Source organism: Salmo trutta, chromosome 17, assembly GCF_901001165.1.
Source record: "Salmo trutta chromosome 17, fSalTru1.1, whole genome shotgun sequence".
Classification (NCBI taxonomy): domain Eukaryota; kingdom Metazoa; phylum Chordata; class Actinopteri; order Salmoniformes; family Salmonidae; genus Salmo; species Salmo trutta.
The window spans coordinates 34,625,613-34,647,548 of NC_042973.1; the positions used below are offsets into that span (position 1 = coordinate 34,625,613).

The 21,936-nt window shown below is 43.3% G+C and overlaps 1 protein-coding gene across 2 annotated transcripts; it reads left to right on the forward strand.

Moving 5' to 3' along the window:
* The first annotated feature begins 8,064 nt into the window (after positions 1–8,064).
* On the forward strand, positions 8,065–21,608 carry LOC115152101 (kelch domain-containing protein 10). 2 transcript variants are annotated; one of them, XM_029696621.1, is made up of 10 exons: positions 8,067–8,315; positions 9,231–9,323; positions 11,454–11,675; positions 11,826–11,980; positions 13,828–13,976; positions 14,089–14,173; positions 14,265–14,331; positions 14,434–14,481; positions 18,592–18,731; positions 18,813–21,608. In XM_029696621.1, exons 1-10 carry the CDS (start codon positions 8,222–8,224, stop codon positions 19,020–19,022), a joined length of 1,263 nt encoding a protein of 420 aa, XP_029552481.1. In that variant the 5' UTR covers positions 8,067–8,221; the 3' UTR covers positions 19,023–21,608. The 2 variants fall into 2 exon arrangements, with proteins under 2 accessions (XP_029552480.1, XP_029552481.1); XM_029696620.1 differs by having other exon boundaries at positions 8,065–8,315; positions 18,592–21,608.
* The last annotated feature ends 328 nt before the right edge of the window (positions 21,609–21,936 follow it).

The following is a 21,936-nucleotide window of genomic DNA, read 5'->3' on the forward strand; positions in this document are numbered from 1 at the left end:
AGATTGTCCGGAGAAGACAAGGTGAGCGCTACCATCAGTCCTGTGTCATGCCAACAATAAAGCATCCTGAGACCATTCGTGTGTGGGGTTGCTTCTCAGCCAAGGGAGTGGGCTCACTCACAGTTTTGCCTAAGAACACAGCCATGAATAAAGAATGGTACCAACACATCCTCCAAGAGCAACTTCTCCCAACCATCCAGGAACAGTTCGGTGACGAACAATGCCTTTTCCAGCATGATGGAGCACCTTGCCATAAGGCAAAAGTGATAACTAAGTGGCTCGGGGAACAAAACATCGATATTTTGGGTCCATGGCCAGAAAACTCCCCAGACCTTATCCCATTGAGAACTTGTGGTCAATCCTCAAGAGGCGGGTGGACAAACAAAACCCCACAAATTCTGACAAACTCCAATCATTAATTATGCAAGAATGGGCTGCCATCAGTCAGGATGTGGCCTAGAAGTTAATTGACAGCATGCCAGGGTGGATTGCAGAGGTCTTGAAAAAGAAGGGTCAACACTGCAAATATTGACTCTTTGCATCAACTTCATGTAATTGTCAATAAAAGCCTTTGACACTTATGAAATGCTTGTAATTATACTTCAGTATTCCATAGTAACATCTGACAAAAATATCTAAAGACAATGAGGCAGCAGACTTTGTGAAAATTAAAATTTGTGTCATTCTCAAAACTTTTGGCCACGACTATAGGAAAGTCTTTGTCCTCAGGCCTGGAGGGAAGCCAAAATCATTCCACTACCCATGAATGGTAAAGCAGCCTTTACTGGTTCTAACAGTTTAAAGTTGACAGTTTTCATGTCACATGCACAAGTACAGTGAAATGCCTTTCTTGCAAACTCAAAACCCAACAATGCAATAATAAATAACAATGTAATACTAGAAAAAAACACATGAGAAATAAGAAGAAATATGAAGAACACAATAAGTAAGTAAGCATACTATATACAGGGCCAGTTCCAATACCATATTTACAAAGTGCAGGGATACTGGAGTGATGGAGGTAGATATGTATAGGGGTAAGGTGACTAGGCATCAGGATATAAGATAAAAAGAGTAGCAGCAGCTTGAATGTGAGTGGGTGTTCTTGTGTGTAGAGTCAGTATAAATGTGTGCATGTTATGTGTGTCACACCCTGATCTGTTTCACCTGTCTTGTGCTCGTTTCCACATCCCCACCAGGTATCTCCTATTGTTCCCCATTATCCCCTGTGTATTTTTACCTGCGTTTTCTGTTTGTCTGTTGCCAGTTCGTCTTGTTATGTCAGGTCTTACCAGAGTTTTTCCAGTTTCTCCTGTTCTCAAGTTTTGTTTTGTAGTCTTCCCGGTTCCGACCTTTCTGCCTGTTCTGACCCCAAGCCTGCATGCCGTTCTGTCCCTGATTGACTCTGCCTTGGATTATGAACCTCTGCCTGCCCTGGAGCTGTCCTTTGCCTGTCCCTTAGTTTGATTCTCAGAATATTTATTATAACAATCTGCCTCCTGTGTCTGCATCTGGGACATATCCTGAGTCGTGATAGTCTGAGTGAGCAGATGATGGAGTGAGTGTGTGAGTGTATAGGGCCCAGTGAGTGTGCATAGAGACAAAAATAAAAAGGTCAATGAGGATACAAGGTTAACTCAGTCTGTGTAGCTATTTTGTTAGCTATTTATCAGTCTTATTGCTTGGGGATAGAAACTGTTTAAGAGCTTGTTGGTGCCAGACTTGATGCACCAGTACCGCTTGCCATGTGGAATCAGAGAGAATAGTCTATGGCTAGGGTGGTTGGAGTCTAACTATTTTCCGGGCCTTCCTATTCCACTACCTGAAATACAGTGCATTCTTAAAGTATTCAGGCCCTTGAATACTTTCCGAATGCACTGTAGATGTTCTGGATGGCAAGGAGCTTGGCCCCAGTGATGTACTGGGTTGTCCGCACCACCCTCTGTAGAGCCACAGCTGTAGAAAGTTTTGAGGATTTGAGGGCCCATGCTAAACTTTTTCAACCTCCTGAGGGGGAAGAGGCGCTATTGTGCCTCCTTCACAACTGTGTGTGTGTTTGGACCATTTTAATTCTTTAGTGATTTGGACACCGAGGAACTTGAAGTTCTCGACCTGATCCCCTGCGGTCCGTCGATGTGGATGGGGGCGTGCTCGCCCCCCGGTTTCCTGTAGTCCACGATCAGCTCCTTGGTCTTATTTACGTTGAGGGAGAGGTTGTTGTTCTGGCACCACACTGCCAGGCCACTGACCTCCTCCCAGTAGGCTGACTCATCATCACCGGTGATCAGGCCTACCACCGTCGTCAGCAAACTTGATGAATTTGTTGGAGTCGTGCATAACCATGCAGTCGTGGGTGAACAGGGAGTACAGGAGGGGACTAAGCACACACCTCTGGGGGCCCCTGTGTTGAGGGTCAGTGTGGCGGAAGTGATGTTGCCTACCCTCACCACCTGGGGTCGGCCCGTCAGGAAGTCCAGGAAGGTGTTCAGACCCAGAGTCCTAAGCTTGGTGACGAGCTTGGAGGGGACAAGGGTGTTGAACGCTGAGCTGTAGTCAGTGAACAGCATTCTCACATAGGTATTGCTCTTATCTAGGTGGGTGAGGGCAGTGTGAAGAGCAATTGAGATTGTGTCATCTATAGATCTAATGTGTGCCATAACCAGCCTCTCAAAAGCACTTCCTGATTACAGAAATGAGTGCTACAGGGCAGTAGTCATTGTAGCATGAAGCCTTAGAGTTATTGGGGACAGGAATTATGGTGGTCATCTTAAAACATGTGGGTATTACAGACTGGGACAAGGAGAGGTTGACAATTACCGTGAACATGCCTGCCAGCTGTTCTGCGCATACTCTGAGAACGTGCCCTGGAATTCCGTCTGGCCCCGCGGCCTTGAGGGTATTGACCTGATTAAAGACCTTTTTCACGTCGCCTCGGAGAGCGAGATCACTCAATCCTCTGGTTCGGTGACGGCACTCACACCCGGCATGATGTTGTTGTTGTCAAAGCGTGCATAAAATGCATTGTGTTCGTCTGGTAGAGAAGCATCGTTGGGCAGATCACGGTTGAGTCTTCCTTTGTAATCCGTAATGGACTGTAGCCCCTGCCACATATGGCAGGCGTCGGAGCCTGTGTTGTAGGATTCAACCTTATTCCTATATTATCCTTTTGCTCGTTTGATGACTGCGGAGGTCATAGCGGGACTTCTTGTACTTATTCCTGTCCTCGGCCGTAGCCTCAGGGTTGTCTATGATAGCTCTGTGTGCGGTAGCCCTGTCCTTTAGTTTAGTGCCAACCTCTGTGTTAATACAGGGCTTTGATTGGGGAAGCAGCGAACCCTCACTGTGGGTACAGCTTGCTGCCAGCTCTTAGCAAACTGTTGAAAAAATTGTGTTTGACTAAATACAATGCTATTTCTCTGTAAACAAATGAACAACAGACTTTCAGCATGCTTATATAGAAGGGCACTCAACGCACTGCACTGACACAAATTACTGATGATTGGTTGAAGGAAATTGACAATAAGAAGATTGAGGTAGTTGTACTGTTAGATTTCAGTGCAGCCTTTGATATTATTGACTATAACCTGTTGTTGAGAAAACTTTTGTTGTGTTATGGCTTTTCAACCTCTGCCATAAAATGGATTCAGAGCTATCTAGCTAACAGAACTCAGAGGGTTTTCTTTAATGAAAGCTTCTCTAATGTAAAACATGTAAAGTGTGGAGTATCCCAGGGAAGCTCTCTAGACCCTCTACTCTTTTAAATTTTTACCAATGACCTGACATTGGCATTAAACCAAGCATGTGTGTCCATGTATGCTGATGATTCAACCTTATACGCATCAGCAACCACAGCTAACAAAGAGTTGCACTCTGTTTTGGAATGGGTGGCCAGTAATAAACTGGTCCTGAACATGCATTTGGTACAAATCATTTCCTAAGTTCTCAGCTGAATCTGGTAATGAATGGTATGGCTATTGTACAAGTTGAGGAGCCAAAATGACTTGGTGTTACCTTAGATTGTAAACTGTCATGGTCAAAACATATAGCTTTAATGGTTGTAAAGATGGAAAGAGGTCTGTCTGTAATAAAGAGATTCTCTGCTTTTTTGATACCACACTCCACAAAGCAAGTCCTGCAGGCTCTAGTTTTTATCTTATCTTGATTATTGCCCAGTCATATAGTCAAGTGCTGAAAAGAAAGACCTAGTTAAACTGCAGCTGGCCCAAAACAGAGTCTTGTTCTTCATTGTAATCAGAGAGCTAATATTAATACTATGCATGCCAGTCTCTCTTGGCTAAGAGTTGAGGAGAGACTGACTGCATCACATCTTCTTTTTATAAGAAGCATGAATGTGTTGAAAATCCTAAATTGTTTGCATAGTCAACTTACACACAGCACTGGGGTCTTTTCATAGTCCCCAGGTCAAGAACAAATTCAAGGAAACGTACAGTATTATACATATCCATGAGTGCATGGAACTCCCTTCCATCTTATATAGCGCAAGTGAACAGCAAACCTGGTTTCAAAAAACAAATAAAGCAACAATGGCTCTCTCCCATGTGACCTACTTGTTGTGTGTTTGTACTGATAGGTATGTGTAACTGACAGATGCACACAAACCAAATCAAATCAAATTTGATTGGTCACATACACATATTTAGCAGATGTTATTGCAGGTGTAGTGAAGTGCAGTAATATCTAACAATTTACAACAATACACACAAATCTAAAAGTATAATGGAATTAAGAAATATATAAATATTAGGACAAGCAATGTCGGAGTCGCTTTGACTAAAATACAGTAGAATAGAATACATTATATCCATATGAAATTAGTAAAGTAGTATGTAAACATGATTAAAGTGACTAGTGTTCTATTATTAAAGTGACCAATGATTCCAGGGTTGAGTAACCGGGTGGTAGCCGGCTAGTGATGGCTATTTAACAGTCTGATGGCCTTGAGATAGAAGTTGTTTTTCAGTCTCTCAGTCCCAGCTTTGATGCACCTGTACTGACCTCACCTTCTGGATGACAACGAGGTGAACAGGCCGTGGCTCGTGTGGTTGATGTCCTTGATGATCTTTTTGGCCTTCCTGTGACATCGGGTGCTGTAGGTGTCCTGGAGGGCAGGCCCCCGGTGATGCGTTGGGCAGACCGCACCACACTCTGGAGAGCCCTGCGGTTCCGGGCGGTGCGGTTGCCGTACTAGACAATGATACAGCCCAACAGGATGCTCTCAATTGTGTATCTGTAAAAGTTTGTGAGGGTCTTAGGGGCCAAGCCAAATTTCTTCAGCCTTCTGAGGTTGAAGAGGCGCTGTTGTGGGTGGACCATTTCAGATTGTCAGTGATGGGTACGCAGAGGAACTTGAAGCATTCCACCTTCTGCACTGTGGTCCTATCAATGTGGATAGGGCGTGCTCCCTCTGCTTTTTCCAGAAGTCCACGATCAGCTCCTTCATTTTGTTGATGTTGAGGTTATTTTCCTGGCATCACTCCGCCAGGTCCCTCACCTCCTCCCTGTAGGCTGTCTCATCATTGTTGGTAATCAGGCCTACTATGGTTGTGTCGTCTGTAAACTTGATGATTGACTTGGAGGCGTGTGTGGACACGCAGTCATGGGTGAACAGAGAGTACAGGAGGGGGCTGAGCACGCACCCTTGTGGGGCCCCTGTGTGGAGGATCAGTGAAGTGGAGGTGCAGTTTCCTACCTTCCCCACCTGGGGTCGGCCCGTTAGGAAGTCCAGGACCCAGTTGCACAGGGCGGGGTTCAGACCCAATATTATTTTCAGAGGCTACCCGGAACATATCCCAGTCTGCGTGATCAAAACAATCTTGAAGCATGGATTCCGATTGTTCAGACCAGCGTTGAACAGACCTAAGCACGGGTACTTCCTGTTTGAGTTGCTGCCTATAGGAACGGAGGAGCAAAATGGATTTGTGATCTGATTTGCCAAAGGGAGGGTGGGGGAAGGCCTTGTAGGCATCCCAGAAGAATAGCAGTGGTTGAGTGCTTTCCCAGTGCAAGTACTACAGTCAATGTGTTGATAGAACTTCAGAAGTGCTTTCCTCAAATTTGCTTTGTTAAAAATATTTTGTCTGTAATGTATTTTTCGTTATGTGTTGGACTCAGTGGAGGCTCCTCGGAGGAAGAAGGGGAGGACCATCCTCTTCAGTGAATTTCATAAAAAATGTAATATTAAAACATTTAAAAACATATCATTTTTAGATAAAACTATACTAAATATATTCACGTCACCAAATAATGGATAACAACACACTGTTTTGCAATGAAGGTCTACAGTAGCCTCAACAGCAGTCTCTAGGGTAGCACCATGGTGAAGGCGGAGGACAGCTAGATTCCGTCCTCTTCTGGGTACATTGACTTCAATACAAAATCTAGGAGGCTCATGGTTCTCACCCCCTTCCATAGACTTACACAGTAATTATGATAACTTCCGGAGGATGTCCTCCAACCTATCAGAGCTCTTGCAGCAGGAACTGATATGTTGTCCACCCAATCAAAGGATCAAAGAATGAATATAATACTGAAAGCATAAGCTACAGCTATTTTTTACTTTTATTTAACAAGGCAAGTCAGTTAAGAACAAATTCTTATTTTCAATGACGGCCTAGGAACAGTGGGTTAACTGCCTCGTTCAGGGGCAGAACGACAGATTTTTACCTTGTCAGCTCGGGAATTCATTTTTGCAACCTTTCAGTTACTAGTCCAACGCTCTAACCACTAGGCTACCTGCTATCAAGCATTACAGTGCATAAAATGTGGTGAGTAGTTGACTCAAAGAGAGAGAAAGACAATAGTTGAACAGTCTTGATCAAATTATTTTCTTCAAAAATGAAGGAGAAGCAAGAGAGAGAGATTGTTTTTTTTTCACTTTCAGTTTCACTTGCCTAGCTAGTAAATGCAGCTAGCTAGGTTAGCCTACTCAAACACCCAGCTCAAACAGAAGGATGCTACGTTAGCTATCTGGCTATGATTATTCAACACAACACTGGAAATCTTCCAAGCCAATGTAGTGTAAGCTTTTGGTTTTACAAATGAATTGCCACCAGGGCCCACCAGTGTAAGTGCTAAACTGCTTACTGACTATACATTGTAACGTTAATGCATGATTGTAGCGGGTTTACTATAAGTTAGTTCTATTAGCTTTGTTGACTATGACGTTACTTTAGCTAATATGGTGACAACGATGTAGGCTGTGTGTAGCGGTAATGATATGGTTTGGCTTGGAATTTTTTTTTTGCCTGGTCACATACAGGTAATGTGTTGTGCATTGAAGTCCACGAATGAAGAGAAAAGGTGAGAAGAAGAGATGCCAGAAGGAATACAACGTAGCTGCCATGAAAGTGAACAGAATTTAAGTGTGATCAGGGGTATATTCATTCTGCCGATTCTGTTGAAAAAGTTTTTAAACAGAACTAAACGGGGGTAAACATACCTGAATTTGTCCAAAAGAAACTCTCATTTGCAACTGTTAGACTAATGATTACACCCCAGATCAGCTAGATGCAGGCAAGAGTGTGCAAGGCAGTATTGAATGTGTCAGCTCAAAATTTGCTCTCGACCTGAGTTCACCTACGCTGTAGACTTTCAATGATAGGCTAGGTTGTAGTAACCTCAATATGGGTACTGGGAACATTTTAGTATCATGTAGAAGCCTAAAACTATCAATGTTACATGAACTGGGTTAATGGAATATAAATGATAGTCAAACAAAATATGCTGTAAGAGAAATAGGCCATGCTCATGAAAAAAAAAATGTCCTCCCTCATCATAAACGGCACCGACCGCGACTGGTCCGACACCAGTAAGACTAGCTGCCGCCATTGGCATCGGCTAATGGGGATCCTAATAAATTCAATCTAATTCCTAATTCTATGTCCTCATATCTCTTTGGCTATCCATTATAAAGTAACTTCCCTCGAAACGTCTGCTCTGTTAAGCAGGACTACATTTACAACCAATCTGCTTGGAATCAGTTTATAACCCATTTCCCAACCTTTTAGAATACTGTAACTCTTGAATGCCTTCCCGATTATCTGATTGGCTGGAGCATTTCAGCTGGCGGGGACGACGTTTCAGGTTGACGTAAATGCATGTCTAGCTAACTGGTGTTTCTTTTTTTTGTCCTTATCACAGTTTGTTGCGACATCATTCCAATCGATGAAAGTTTTTATTTACTGTTAGTTACCTTTTCAAAATGTCCTCTGTTGAAGATGGTGAATGTAGTCGCGGCTTGTATCAACTCAACAAATTCGAGAAACTATCGGGGAGGCCTCCCATCAGAGACTCAGGTTTGTAGCTAGCTGAACTGTTATTTTCCTATCTAGCTGCTATCCATGTAAAACTACCTAGCTAGAATTAGCTAGCTACAGTAACTAACTGGCAGGCAATCTAAAAAAAACTAGTTAGCGTAATTGTTTAGGTAGGCAGATCTTCGAATTACAATATTAGAGACAGGCGATTAACTTTAGCTTTGACTTTAACCAAGTATTTTATCCAGCTAACGTTAACTTAATGTTAGCTAGCTTGATACGGAAGTCAACTGTCATGCAAAGAGGACTGACTAATGGTGGGAAGCATACATTTTCCCATTGCCAGTCATTTGTACTACTGACTGCTGAGTAGATCTACATTTCCATAGGAAATATTGTAGTATTGACCAACCAGTGGCAACCACAGTTTTGAAACAACTCAAGTACTGATGTAAGGTTGGAAAAGTATCTTTGACTCGAGTCAAAGATACTGTAGGTTCTGAGGGGCTGGGTAGTGTCAGCCACTTATGTGGTAGCTGCACCACCAAGGCTGTGTCTCTTTCTCATATCAAATCCCATTTTATTGGTCACATACACATATTTAGCAGATGTTATTGCAGGTGTAGCGAAATGCTTGTGTTCCTAGCTCCAACAGTGCTGTAGTATTTAACAGTACACACAATTCTAAAGTAAAAATAATGGAATTAAGAAATATATAAATATTAGGGTACCTGTATGTGTTTGTCATACAACAATGGACAAGCCACTTGTCTAGCCTATTTGGTTAGACACTAAGCAGGCTTGAGCTGAACTCCACCAAAAGCCTATGTTTGGGGTGGAATGTCGGTCTGTCTGCTTTTGTAATGTTTTTGTGGTTTTGTTCTCCGCTAATTGTTTCTGTGTGTGTGCACGTCTGTATCATGGCTGGTGATTGTGGTTGGTGATGACTGGCAGGCTCTAAGAAGAGAGTAAGATGGCTTCAGGCTCGGCGGATCTTCTCCCCTTCGTGCCCCAACTTCCGCATCCCTAATAGGTTTCTGAGAGAAGGTGGGTAACTGTAACACCCGGGACTGCAGCCAAGACCACCTCTCTCTTCACCGACCAATACTAACGCAACTCTAGTGCCCTCAGACTCTGCTAAAGAATGAGGGATTCAATTTAAGCTGGCCCGGGTTGAACTGGGATAGCAGGGTACGCCCTGCTAAAATTGAACAGTAATCAGCGCCACATCTTGTCAACAAAGCATCATGAAGCATTGTTCACAAACATCTCTTTTCCATTAAATATGTTTGAATTTTCAAACTAGGTTTCATTGGGAATGCAGATTAAGCATTTTTATCAAGTGCAGTCATTTTTGCATAGAAATAAAGATTCTTACATATTACTCCACATGCTTCACCTACTGTACGTCATATTTTCTTTTGAGCCGACTTTGCTGTAGGCCAGAACGGGGCATTAATGGAATCCCCTCAATGGCAACTATGTCTTCTACAGTTGGCCAAGCACTAATGTCCTATCTGCTCTTCCACCTCCTCTCTCACTCCCTTGTCCAGTCTGCAGTGCTTCTCTTCTCCCTCCTCTCGATTCCTATGACTCAAGGAAATCCACTTGTACCACTCTGCTTCCTCCTCTCTTCCTATCTAAACAGCCTCTTCCTCTCCCTTGTAATGGTTCTCGGTCCACTCCACCTCTTCTCTTCCTTCCTGTTCTCTTTTATCACTTTTATCCCTCTTAGCAACAGTCTCTCTTACTCTGATTGGCCCTGGTTCCTCCTTTCCTCTTCTCACTCATCCTCTTCAGCCTTCTCTATTGGACCCAGGGAGGCTTTCTCTCCCTCAGTGTCTCAGGGTTTGGATGTACGTTTGTCATGGAGTGTTCTGAGGTCTCGCTTTCTCTGTTCTATTTTTCTCTCTGTGAGTCGGTCATGTTGTTGCTCCTATAACGATTGTCATAATTGTTATAGGAAGCAATAGACCTCCGTGCGCCTAGGAGGGGGAAAAAAAATCACTCAAATGATAATGGTTGCAATGATTACTTCACTGTACATCTGCCCCTGAGTGCCAGAATGCACTGAGCGCAGATTCATGACTGTCATGCTTGCACCATTACTACAAATAAAATTGCTTGTTACCTCAAATATTTTTCTTTGTGCACCTACATTTTTCACCTTAGGCTCATACCTGCTCCTTGTAAAAAAAAAAAAAGATATATATTTTCTTTATTTAATGTTTGTATTTAAATAGTCAGTGTAGAGCCCTTGACCTGTGCCTCCTATTTTCCTCAGTGTCTGAAAGTAGATCTATTTGATCTGTTATTCCACTAAAAGCATTCCTCTGTTGAAAAGACCAACAAAATATCTTGAGGCTCAATGATTCCATAGGGTTGTTATTTAGTCCTTTGCTGTTTACTCAAAGCTCATCATACTGATGGCTGGACATTTAATCATTAGACAGTGAACTCGACCACCTCCACAGTGAAAATGTTACGAAGTATGTCAATAAGATATGGTTCATTATTCATTTAACATGCAGACTTTCTCCTAAGCCTGTCATATAGGGAGTACATTAACCACATGCTTGCTTATGTGATGGCTAGGCCTATTTATCTAGATTCTTACATAATCAGAAATGTTTTAGCGTTTGCTTGTTGAAAGCTGTCTGCTTATGCAGCCATGTTCTTGGTAATCTGTGCAGCAGATTATATAATGGCTCTGGGTAGAAATCTGATGGAAACCCGCTGGATTACTTCACTGCAGTTTATTATACTAACTTATGTCTCTAGATCGGCTGTCTGTGACACAGCTGGGAAATAACAGACTAGGCCTACACATCTATGGCTCTTCAGCCCATGCAAATCATGTAGGGGCGGTCAAGTCAACAAGGGTAGGATACACGTTTTAGATTGAAATCTAGACAATGTTGCAGGCTTCATTCCAAATAGCATCCCCTTCTGCTCTGTTGTTCCTGCCCTCATGAATCTGGCTGGACTAAAGAGGTGAAAACCATATGGCAGAAAGAGACGAGGTGGCGCTATTGCTTAAAGTTATCGCAGAGATCCACAAAGGGCACTAAAGAAGTGCAAGAGGAAGGAAAATTCCCCTGTAACCCTGTCTCCTTCCCCCACCCTTGCTCCCTCTTCCATCCATGAAACCCCGCTCTTTACTCACCTCCCCCTCAGGTCACTGTGCCCCCCCAGCCCGCAGCGGGCACCGGTGTGTGGCCGACAGTGCCAACCTGTATGTGTTTGGAGGATACAACCCTGACTTTGAGGAGGCAGGTGGCTCGGAGAACGAGGACTACCCTCTTTTCAGGGAGCTGTGGAGGTTTCACTTTGCCACGGCTACCTGGCAACAGGTCCACACAGAGGGCTACATGCCCACCGAGCTGGCTTCCATGTCAGGTAAGGGAATAAGTTGAAGATTGTCTGTCCTTTTATGTACCCATCGATCCATTGCAAAATGAACTTGCTTAACCATTTATTATCCGTTCCTGGTCAGACTGAGAACAGACCGTTGAACAGTTTGTTAGTGTTTTTCTCTGTATGTCTCAGCTGTCTTACACGGCAACAATCTATTGGTGTTCGGGGGCACTGGGATTCCTTTTGGAGAAAGCAACGGGAACGACGTCCATGTCTGCAATGTTCACTACAAACGCTGGAAACTGCTCAACTGTCGAGGGAAGAAACCCAACCGAATATACGGGCAGGTAAAGAGCTCTCATCTGTTCACCACCTGAGTTGTCCCACTGACACATTGTGTGGTCTGTGGAGAGTTAATGGTTAGCTTTAAACCTGGGCTATGGCATTTTCCATTTACTCCTACAGTGCATTCAGAAAGTATTCAGAAGCATTTACCTTTTTTTTATGTTACAGCCTTATTCTAAAATTGATTAAATTGCTTTTTTCCCCTCTTTAATCTACACACAATGCCCTATAATGACAAAGCAAAAACACGTTTAGTAATGTTAGAAAATTTATTACAAATGCAAAACAGAAACATTTACATAAGTATTCAGACCTTTTACTCTACTTTGTTGAAGCACCTTTGGCAGCGATTACAGCCTCCAGTCTTCTTGGGTATGACGCTACAAGCTTGGCTCACCTGTATTTGGGGAGTTTCTCCCATTCTTCTCTGCAGATCCTCTCAAGCTCTGTCAGGTTGGATGGGGAGCATCGCTGCACAGTTATTTTCAGGTCTCTCCAGAGATGTTCGATCGGGTTGAAGTCGGGGCTCTGGCTGGGCCACTCAAGGACATTCAGAGACTTGTCCCGAAGCCACTCCTGCGTTGTCTTGGCTTTGTGCTAAGGGTTGTTGTCCTGTTGGAAGGTGAACCTTCTCCCCAGTCTGAGTTCCTGAGCGCTCTAGAGCAGGTTTTCATCAAGGATCTCAGTACTTTGCTCTGTTTCTTTCCCTCGATTATGACTACTCTCTCAGTCCCTGCTGCTGAAAAACATCATGATGCTGCCACCAACTTGCTTCACTGTAGGGATTGTGCCATGTTACCTTCAGATGTGACGCTTGGCATTCAGGCCAGAGAGTTCAATCTTGATTTCATCAGACCAGCGAATCTTGTTTCTGATGGTCTTGGAGTCTTTAGGTACCTTTTGGCAAACTCCAAGCGGGCTGTCATTGTGCCTTTTTACTGATGAATGGCTTCCGTCTGGCAACTCTACCATAAAGGCCTGATTGGTGGAGTGCTGCAGAGATGGTTGTCCTTCTGGAAGGTTCTCCCATCTCCACAGAGGAACTCTAGAGCTCTGTCAATGACCTTTCGCCCCGATTTCTCAGTTTGGCCAGGCGGCCAGTTCTAGGAAGAGTCTTGGTGGTTCCAAACTTCAATTTAAGAATGGAGGCCACTGTCTTCTTGGGGACCTTCAATGCTGCAGAAATATTTTGGTACCCTTCCCCAGATCTGTACCTTGACACAATCATATTTCGGAACTCTACGGACAATTCCTTCGACCTCATGGCTTGGTTTTTGCTCTGCCATGCACTGTCAACTGTGGGACCTTACATAGACAGGTGTGTGCCTTTCCAAATCATGTCCAATCAATTGAATTTACTACAGGTGGTCTCCAATCAAGTTGTAGAAACATCTCAAGGATGATCAATGGAAACAGGATGCATCTGAACTCAATTTTGAGTCTTATAGCAAAGTGTCTGAATACTTACGTAAATAAGGTATTTATGTTAATTTTTATACCTTTGCAAAGGAATTGAGAAACATATTCGCTTTGTCACTCTGGGGTATTGTGGGTGTAGCTTGAGGATTTTTATTTAATCAATCTTAGGATAAGTCTGTAACGTAACAATGTGGAAAAAGTTAAGGGGTCTGAATACTTTCCGAATGCACTATATATGACTTCCTTCCTTTGTCTTTCCTAACCTCAGATCTGAAAAGATTGGCTCAGTCAAAGTAAATAACTTACACAATTATTTACATTGTTAGTCTGACCTACTGTAACAAATCACTTAATTCTGAATCCCTTGGCTTGACAGTAAGGAAATTCCCCACAACCATGCTCTCTCCCTCTCATTCCTCCCTACTTCCAGGCCATGGCCATCATTAATGGCTATCTATATGTGTTTGGAGGGACGACAGGCTACGTTTACAGCACAGACCTACACAGGCTGGACCTGACTACAAGGGAGTGGACCCACCTCAAGCCCAACAACCCCCCTACAGACCTGCCAGAGGAAAGGTCAGTCACCCCTTATATACCTCTAAATCCTCTGGTAGTTACCCCCCCCACACACACACACACACACACACACACACACACACACACACACACATCTTAATCTCTCTTTCAGGTACAGACATGAGGTGGCCCATGATGGACAGAGAATATACATCCTAGGAGGCGGGACTTCCTGGACATCATATCCCCTAGACAAAGTACAGTACAGGATGTGAGAACACTGCATGTATGATGGTTGTTTTACTGACATATTTTAACATGGGGGTTTACGTTCTGTTCCCCCCTCAGATACACGCTTACAACCTAGAGACTAACTCTTGGGAGGAGATTATCACGAAACCTCATGAAAAAATAGGTTGGTTGCATAAGGGTCTAATGTTGTTCATATACACATTACTGTGCACGCGCGTGTGTATGTGTCCACAGATCAGTAAACTGATGTGTGTTCTGTTGTCAGGGTATCCTGCAGCACGACGGTGTCACAGTTGTGTCCAGGTCAGGCAGGGTAAGAACTTTACATCTGTTTACTAGGAATCAGCTCTGTGTGTCCAGGCTAGGGTTACCAGAATTTTCAGTAATATTGGTAAATAACAGGTCATTTATGGTAACTTTGGTCATTTATACTTGATTAACTTGCAAAAATGATTTTAAATCTTATGTAGTGCCTTCAGAAACTATACCTGCCCCTTGACCTTTTTCCACATTTGACCTGTTACAGCCTACATTTTAATTGGATTCAATTGAGATTTTGTTACTGGCCTACACTCAATACCCCATAATGTCAAAGTGGAATTATGTGTTTTAGAAATTGTACAAATTAATTAACAATGAAAAGCTGATATGTATTTAGTCAATAAGTGTGCAACTCCTTTGTTATGGCAACCCTAAATAAGTTCAGGAGTGAAAATGTGCTAAAGTCCCATAATAAGTTGCATGGACTCACTTTGGATTGTGTATCAATACACCCCATCACTACCAAGATAGAGACGCCCTTCCTAACTCAGTTGCCGGAGAGGAAGGAAACCTCTCAGGGATTTCACCGTGAGGCCAATAGTGACTTTATGGGAGGTAATGCTGTAGTTACTCCACAATACTAACATAAATGACAGTGAAAAGAAGGAAGGCTGTACAGAATAAAAATATTCCAAAGCTTGCATCCTGTTACAATAAGGCACTAAAGTAAAACAGAAAAACTTGTCCTGAATACAAAGCCTTATGTTTGGGGCAAACACAACGCCACTGAGTACCACTCTTCATATTTCTAAGCATGGTGGTGGATGCATCATGTTATGGGTATGCTTGTCATCGACAAGGACTAAGATGTTTTTTAGGATAAAAAGAAACGGAATCGAGCTAAGCACAGGCAAAATCCTAGAGGAAAACCTGTTGGGAGACCATTTCAGCTTTCAGCAGGACAATAAACCTAATAACCCAAATGTACAATGGAGTTGCTTACAAAGATGACATTAAATGTTCCCAAGTGGCCTAGTTACAGTCAAAAGTTTGGACACACCTACTCATTCCAGGGTTTTTATTTTTACTATTTTCTACTTTGTAGAATAATAGTGAAGACATCAACGCTATGAAATAACAAATGGAATCATGTAATAACCAAAAAGGTGTTACATTTATCAAAATATATTAGCCACCCTTTTCCTTGACAGCTTTGCACACTCTTGGCGTTCTCTCAACCAGCTTCATGAGGTAGTCACCTGGAATGCTAATTTGTGGAATTTCTTTCTTCAATGCGTTTGAGCAGATCAGTTGTGTTGTGACAAGGTAGGGGGGTATACAGAAGATGGCCCTATTTGGTAAAAGACCAAGTCCATATTCTGGCAAGAACAGCTCAAATAAGCAAAGAGAAACAACAGTCCATCATTACTTTAAGACAAAGTCAGTCAATATGGAAAATGTCAAGAACTTTCAAAGTTTCTTCAAGTGCAGTCGCAAAAATCATCAAGCGCTATGATGAAACTGGCTCCCATGAGGACCGCCACAGGAAAGGAAGACCCAGAGTTACTTCTGCTGAAGGTAAGGTAATTAGTTACCAGCCTCAAATTGCAGACCAAATAAATTCTTCACATAGTTCAAATAGCAGACACATCTCAACATCAACTGTTCAGAGGAGACTGCATGAATCAAGCCTTCATGGTCAAATTGCTGCAAGAAACCCCTATTAAAGGACACCAATAATAAGAAGAGACTTGCTTGGGCCAAGAAACACAAGCAATGGACTTTAGACCGGTGGAAATCTGTCCTTTGGTCTGATGATTCAAAATTTGAGATTTTTGGTATTAATTGTCATGTCTTTATGAGACGCAGAGTAGGTGAACAGATGCTCTCCGCATGTGTGGTTCCCAGCGTGAAGCGAGGAGGAGGTGTGATTGTGTGGGGGTGCTTTGCTGGTGACACTGTCGGTGATTTATTTAGAATTCAAGGCACACTTAACCAGCATGGCTACCACAGCATTCTGCAGTGATCTGCCATCTCATCTGGTTTGCGCTTAGTCCCACCATTTGTTTTTCAACAGGACAATGACCCAAAACATACCTCCAGGCTGTGTAAGGGCTATTTGACCAGGAAGGAGAGTGACGGAGTGCTGCATCAGTTGACCTGGCCTCCACAATCCCCTGACTTCAACCCAATTGGGATGAGTTGAGTGAAGGAAAAGCAGCCAACAAGTGCTCAGCAAATGTGGGAACTCCTTCAAGACTGTTGGAAAAGTATTCCAGGTGAAGCTGGTTAAGAGAATGCCAAGAGTTTGCAAAGCTGTCATTGAGGCAAAGGGTGGCTACTTTGAAGAATCCCAAATATAAAATATAACACTTTTGGTTACTACATGATTCCATATGTTATATCATCACTATTCTACAATGTAGAAACTAGTCAAAATAAAGAAACCCTTGAATGAGTAGGTGTGTCCAAACGTTTGACTGTTACTGTAAATCAGCTTAAATCTATGGTATGACTTAAATTGCTGTCTAGCAATGATCAACAACCATTATGGGGTATTGTGCGTGTAAGTAAATGGGTGAGGGGGAAAAAAATCTATTTAATCCATTTTGAATTCAGGCTGTGCCGCAACAAAATGTGGTATAAGTCAAGGGATATGAATACTTTCTAAAGGCACAATATAGTATATATTTTTATGTTTCCATATTGTGCATTTAGTTTCTAGGGGATAGCCCATGGTTCACGAGAAAATAGGCTAATGAAAAGCATCAAATCAATAATGGAATTTAAAATTAACTCAGCAACTCTGGACTTCAGAACCGCCACCAGTTTGGCACCAAAACATATACAATAAAGATGTATTGACAGTAAAAGAAGTAAAAAAAATTAAATAAAGGATATTTCGTGCTGAAACCATGTTAAACACAATGGTATTCACTAAGTTGCCCTTATATATTTAAGATGATGTTTTACAGCTTTGTCATTTTTAAATCTTATTTGATATACAATGAGTACCAAACATTAGGATTCAGAGGTCGAGACAGCATGTGCGGTAGAGAGTCAAACAGCAGGTCCCTGACCAGTAGCTTGTCCGGTAAACGGGTCAGGGTTCCCTAGCCGCAGGCAGAACAGTTGAAACTGGAGCAGCAGCACGACCAGGTGGACTGGGGACAGCCAGGAGTCATCAGGCCAGGTAGTCCTGAGGCATGATCTTACGGCTCACATCCTCTGAGAGGGAGGGAGGGAGGGAGAGAGAATTAGTGGGAGCATACTTAAATTCTCACACGACACCAGATAAGACAGGAGAATTACTCCAGATATAACAGACTGACTCTAGTCCCCCGGCACACAAACTATTGCAGCCTAGATACTGGCGGCTGAGACGGGTGGGTCGGGGGACACTGGCTCCATCCTATGATACCCTTGGACAGGGCCAACCAGGCAGGATATAACCCCACCCACTTTGCCAAAGCACAGCCCTCACACCACTAGAGGGATATCTACAGACCACCAACTTACTACCCTGAGACAAGGCTGAGTATAGCCCACGAAGATCTCCCCCACCGCACGAGCCAGAGGGGTGCCAAACCAATGCTTCCCATAGCTGTCAAGTTGGCTGGATGTCCTTTGGGTGGTGGACCATTCTTGATACACACTAGAAACTGTTGAGTGTGAAAAACCCAGTAGCGTTGCAGTTCTTGACACAAACCGGTGCGCCTGGCACCTACTACCATACCCTGTTCAAAGGCACTTAAGTCTTTTGTTTTGCTCATTCACTCTCTGAATGGTGTGCGCGCACACACAATCCATGCCTCAAGGCTTAAAAATCCTTCTTTAACCTGTCTCCTCTTCATCTATACTGATTGAAGTGGATTTAACAGGTGACCAATAAGGGATCATAGCTTTCACCTCGTCAGTCTGTCATGATAGAGCAGATGTCTTAATGTTTTGTACAATCAGTGTATTTTACATGTGATAAGGCCACACAGAGGGCCAGAAATAATTACATAAACGTGATAAAATTCCATAAAATCCTTGTTACCAAAATTCTGGTAGTTTACTGGTAAACTTTGAAAGTTACCAATAACATGCTGTCCCTTTGCTACCCTAGTCTAGGCTATGGACTGGGAGTCGGTGTTCATCCCTCTCTCTCCCCCCTTAGAGGTGTTTCTATGTGGGGGTTACAACGGGGAGCTGATCCTAGCTGACCTGTGGAAGATCAATCTGCAGACCTTCCAGTGGACCAAGCTACCCACCGTCATGCCTGAGCCTGCTTACTTCCACTGTGCTGCAGTCACACCGGTCAGTACATCACACACACGCACACTTTTCTGGATGTATGATTTTCAATCACGTCTCTCTCTCCTCCCTCTCCTCTCCCAGGCTGGCTGTATGTATGTGCATGGTGGAGTGGTGAACATGTCAGAGAACAGGAGGACTGGGTCTCTGTACAAGGTGTGGCTAGTGGTGCCCAGCCTGCTGGAGCTGACCTGGGAGAGGCTGCTCAAGGCCTTCCCTCGCCTGGCCCAGCTCTCCTCCCTGCAGCTACTCAGCCTGGGCCTCACACACACCCTCATCCAACGCCTCAAGTAGACCACCAGGCCCTCACGGCTGACGTGGGAACAGGTCAAAGCAAGGACAGCGGTGAAGGCCAACGGATTGTGGATGGAACTGAGTTGACTCCCTTTCCTGCCACCACTGAGCAACGGAACAATGAACAGGTGTGTTGGCATGTCTGGGAATGGACTGGGAATGGACTGAGGGAAGAGAACTGAAGTACATTGTGGACATAATGTCAGGTCATCCTCAAAAACAAACATTGGATGCCTTTTTAAAAAATAAAGGTTTTAATGTGTGCACTTTGACTGAGTTTGAAATCCCAGGTGGAATGTTTGAGATTTGTTGGAGTCCCTGGGACCTGGTGTATTTCAGGGTTTGTTTGCCTTCATATTTCATTAGCTTAACTAGGAGACAGTGGAGTTTTAGTAGAAATTGGAGTTCACTGAATGCTACTTATTTCATCCTTTTATATGTTTGCATGCAGCTGACCACACTAATCATACCCGTTATCTTGAGTATTGTTTCAAGGCACTCCAAAGGGCTCTACAGTCTACGCAAAAGATCTGCAACGTAGCCGATGGAGGTTAGTTTGCTTAGCTCTATACGTAGTTCTATGTATTTTTAATTTTTTTTGTGCGGCTGAATTTTTGGAACGCGACGCAAACGTAGCTCCATAGACTGAAAACCACTATGGAGAGCCCTTAACTCTACTCATTATTCCCCCACCACACACATGCTGTTCAAAAGGAAACTCAGTGGTGGATTATTTCCTTAATGCCTAAAGGGACATTTATTTTTGTTGAAATAGTCTCTTTGATACTGTGATGTATAGGTTCCTGAGGGAGACAGACCGGGTACATGATGCTGATAGACATGGTGTCTTGTTGTTTTCTGTAAGGAAGCCCACTGGTAAAGAAACAGCTGCTGCTATGTCCGCTGACCGGTCTAAGATGAATAGCTCTCATTTCGCAGGCTGGTGGGGCAAGGCATTGATTTAGGACAGACATGGAAATCCTGTTCTGTATAGTTCACCTCTTGAGCCAGTGTGACTATGTGAGCCCCCTGTGACAGCACTGTGACTCTCTAGAGCCTGAGTCTTACAACTTCTGGTCTTAGACACACTGATCACACACGCAGAGGGAGCTGTGTGAAACTGTACTGTAGCTCCAAAGTGAAAACAAGAGCATGCCATTTATTTCATTTAGTGCCTTTTTCAGATAATTTTTTCCAGTGTCACAACTGTATTGGTTGTGTCGTTCTCTCCTTTTACCACGTGTCCCTGAAGCATGGCTTTTAACTTTACTCCTAGTCACTGGAAATGTCCCTATCGCCCTCCACCAGTCTCTGTTCCCCCATCCTTTACTAATATGAGCCATTGACTCGCTCATCTTTTAATGTTGTTCTCCTTCCACCTATTCTGTTTACTGACCTTTGGTCAAACCATTCTGTCCATTACAGTTCTCTTTTTGTTTGGGTTTCTGAATGTCGATCACGCACAGTGAACCTTAACTTGTGAATTTGGTTGGACAGACTCATTTGGTATGGTGCAGCCCAATATGGTGACCGGAGAGTGGGTGTGTCGAAAGGAGTGGGTGTATGGAAAGCGAATCGGCTAATTGGGCAGATTTGTTGCCACTCGACCGTTTTGCATGTCAGCTTAAGCCAGTGCGAATGACTCGTGCACCTGGTGTTGTATTGCTCCAGCACTACACGGCTGACTCAAATAACCAAATCATCATTTGTTGATTTATTTGAATCAGCTGAGTAGCGCTGGGGCAAAAACCACAACGTGCACCTCTTGGGGTCCCCAGGAAACTCTGGTGTAACCTATAGCAGAGCACTACTTTCCTTTCCACACGCCCACTACTATTCTTTAGACATGCCCACTCACCCATACTCTGGGCGTCATATTGGGCTGCAGCTACCCCCTTCTGCATTTATCCTATTTGTGCTTTTAAAGATGTGCACCAGTCTTCAGGTCGTTTTAACATTAAACCAAACTGGACATGTGTCTGGTGGAAAAACCAATGAAATCACAACTCTGCCTTTTTAACTTTTCAACAATGTTGGGTTTAATCTCTTTAATATCCCACACATTTTCCCTGTCAGACTGATAGAATATAACTCACCTGGCACCTCTGGTCCTCTTTGTTTATCCTATAGTTTCTACACAGGTGCTCAGTCTGAAATCAATGCCAATCCTCTAGCCCCCTGGCTACTACTTGTAGATCTGGAAGACTAGGTTTGGCTTCTGACATGTTTCTTACACCCACTCAAATCTTTTAGGATCATGAGAAGTATCAAGGGATAGTGCCTAAGGGTTTATTTTGGACTGGGAAATTTGCCTTTGCTATAACTATACTTTTTGGGAAACTGGGCTTCTGTATGAGACACTGCACCCAGTGGTCTGTTTTGTTGGTAATCTATGGAAGTAAAAGATTTTGGAACTCCATGTCAACCTGTGAATGTAGTCCCTTTACACACGCTGTACTGATGTGGATGGACAAACTGAACCTGACTCTGCACAATTAAAGGCAATCATGATGACGCTGTCATGACTCCACTAGGTTTTTTAATTTCATTGTTTTAATAAATGTACTGTAAGCACTTTTGTTTAAACTTTGACTGGTGTATTATTTGGCCTGAAAATCCAGGTACTATGTATTTGATTTAACTGACTCCCTTTCAAACAAAACTTATTTTGGCTTTGTATTATACTGAACAAAAATATAAATGCAACATGTAAAGTGTTGGTCCCATGTTTCATGAGCTGAAATAAAAGTTCCCAGAAATGTCCCATATGCACAAAAAGCTTATTTCTCTAAAATGTTGTGCACACATTTGTTTACAGCCCCATTAGTGAGCATTTGCCAAGATAATCCATCCACCTGACAGGTGTGGCATATCAAGAAGCTGATTGAATGGTATGATCATTACACAGGTGCAC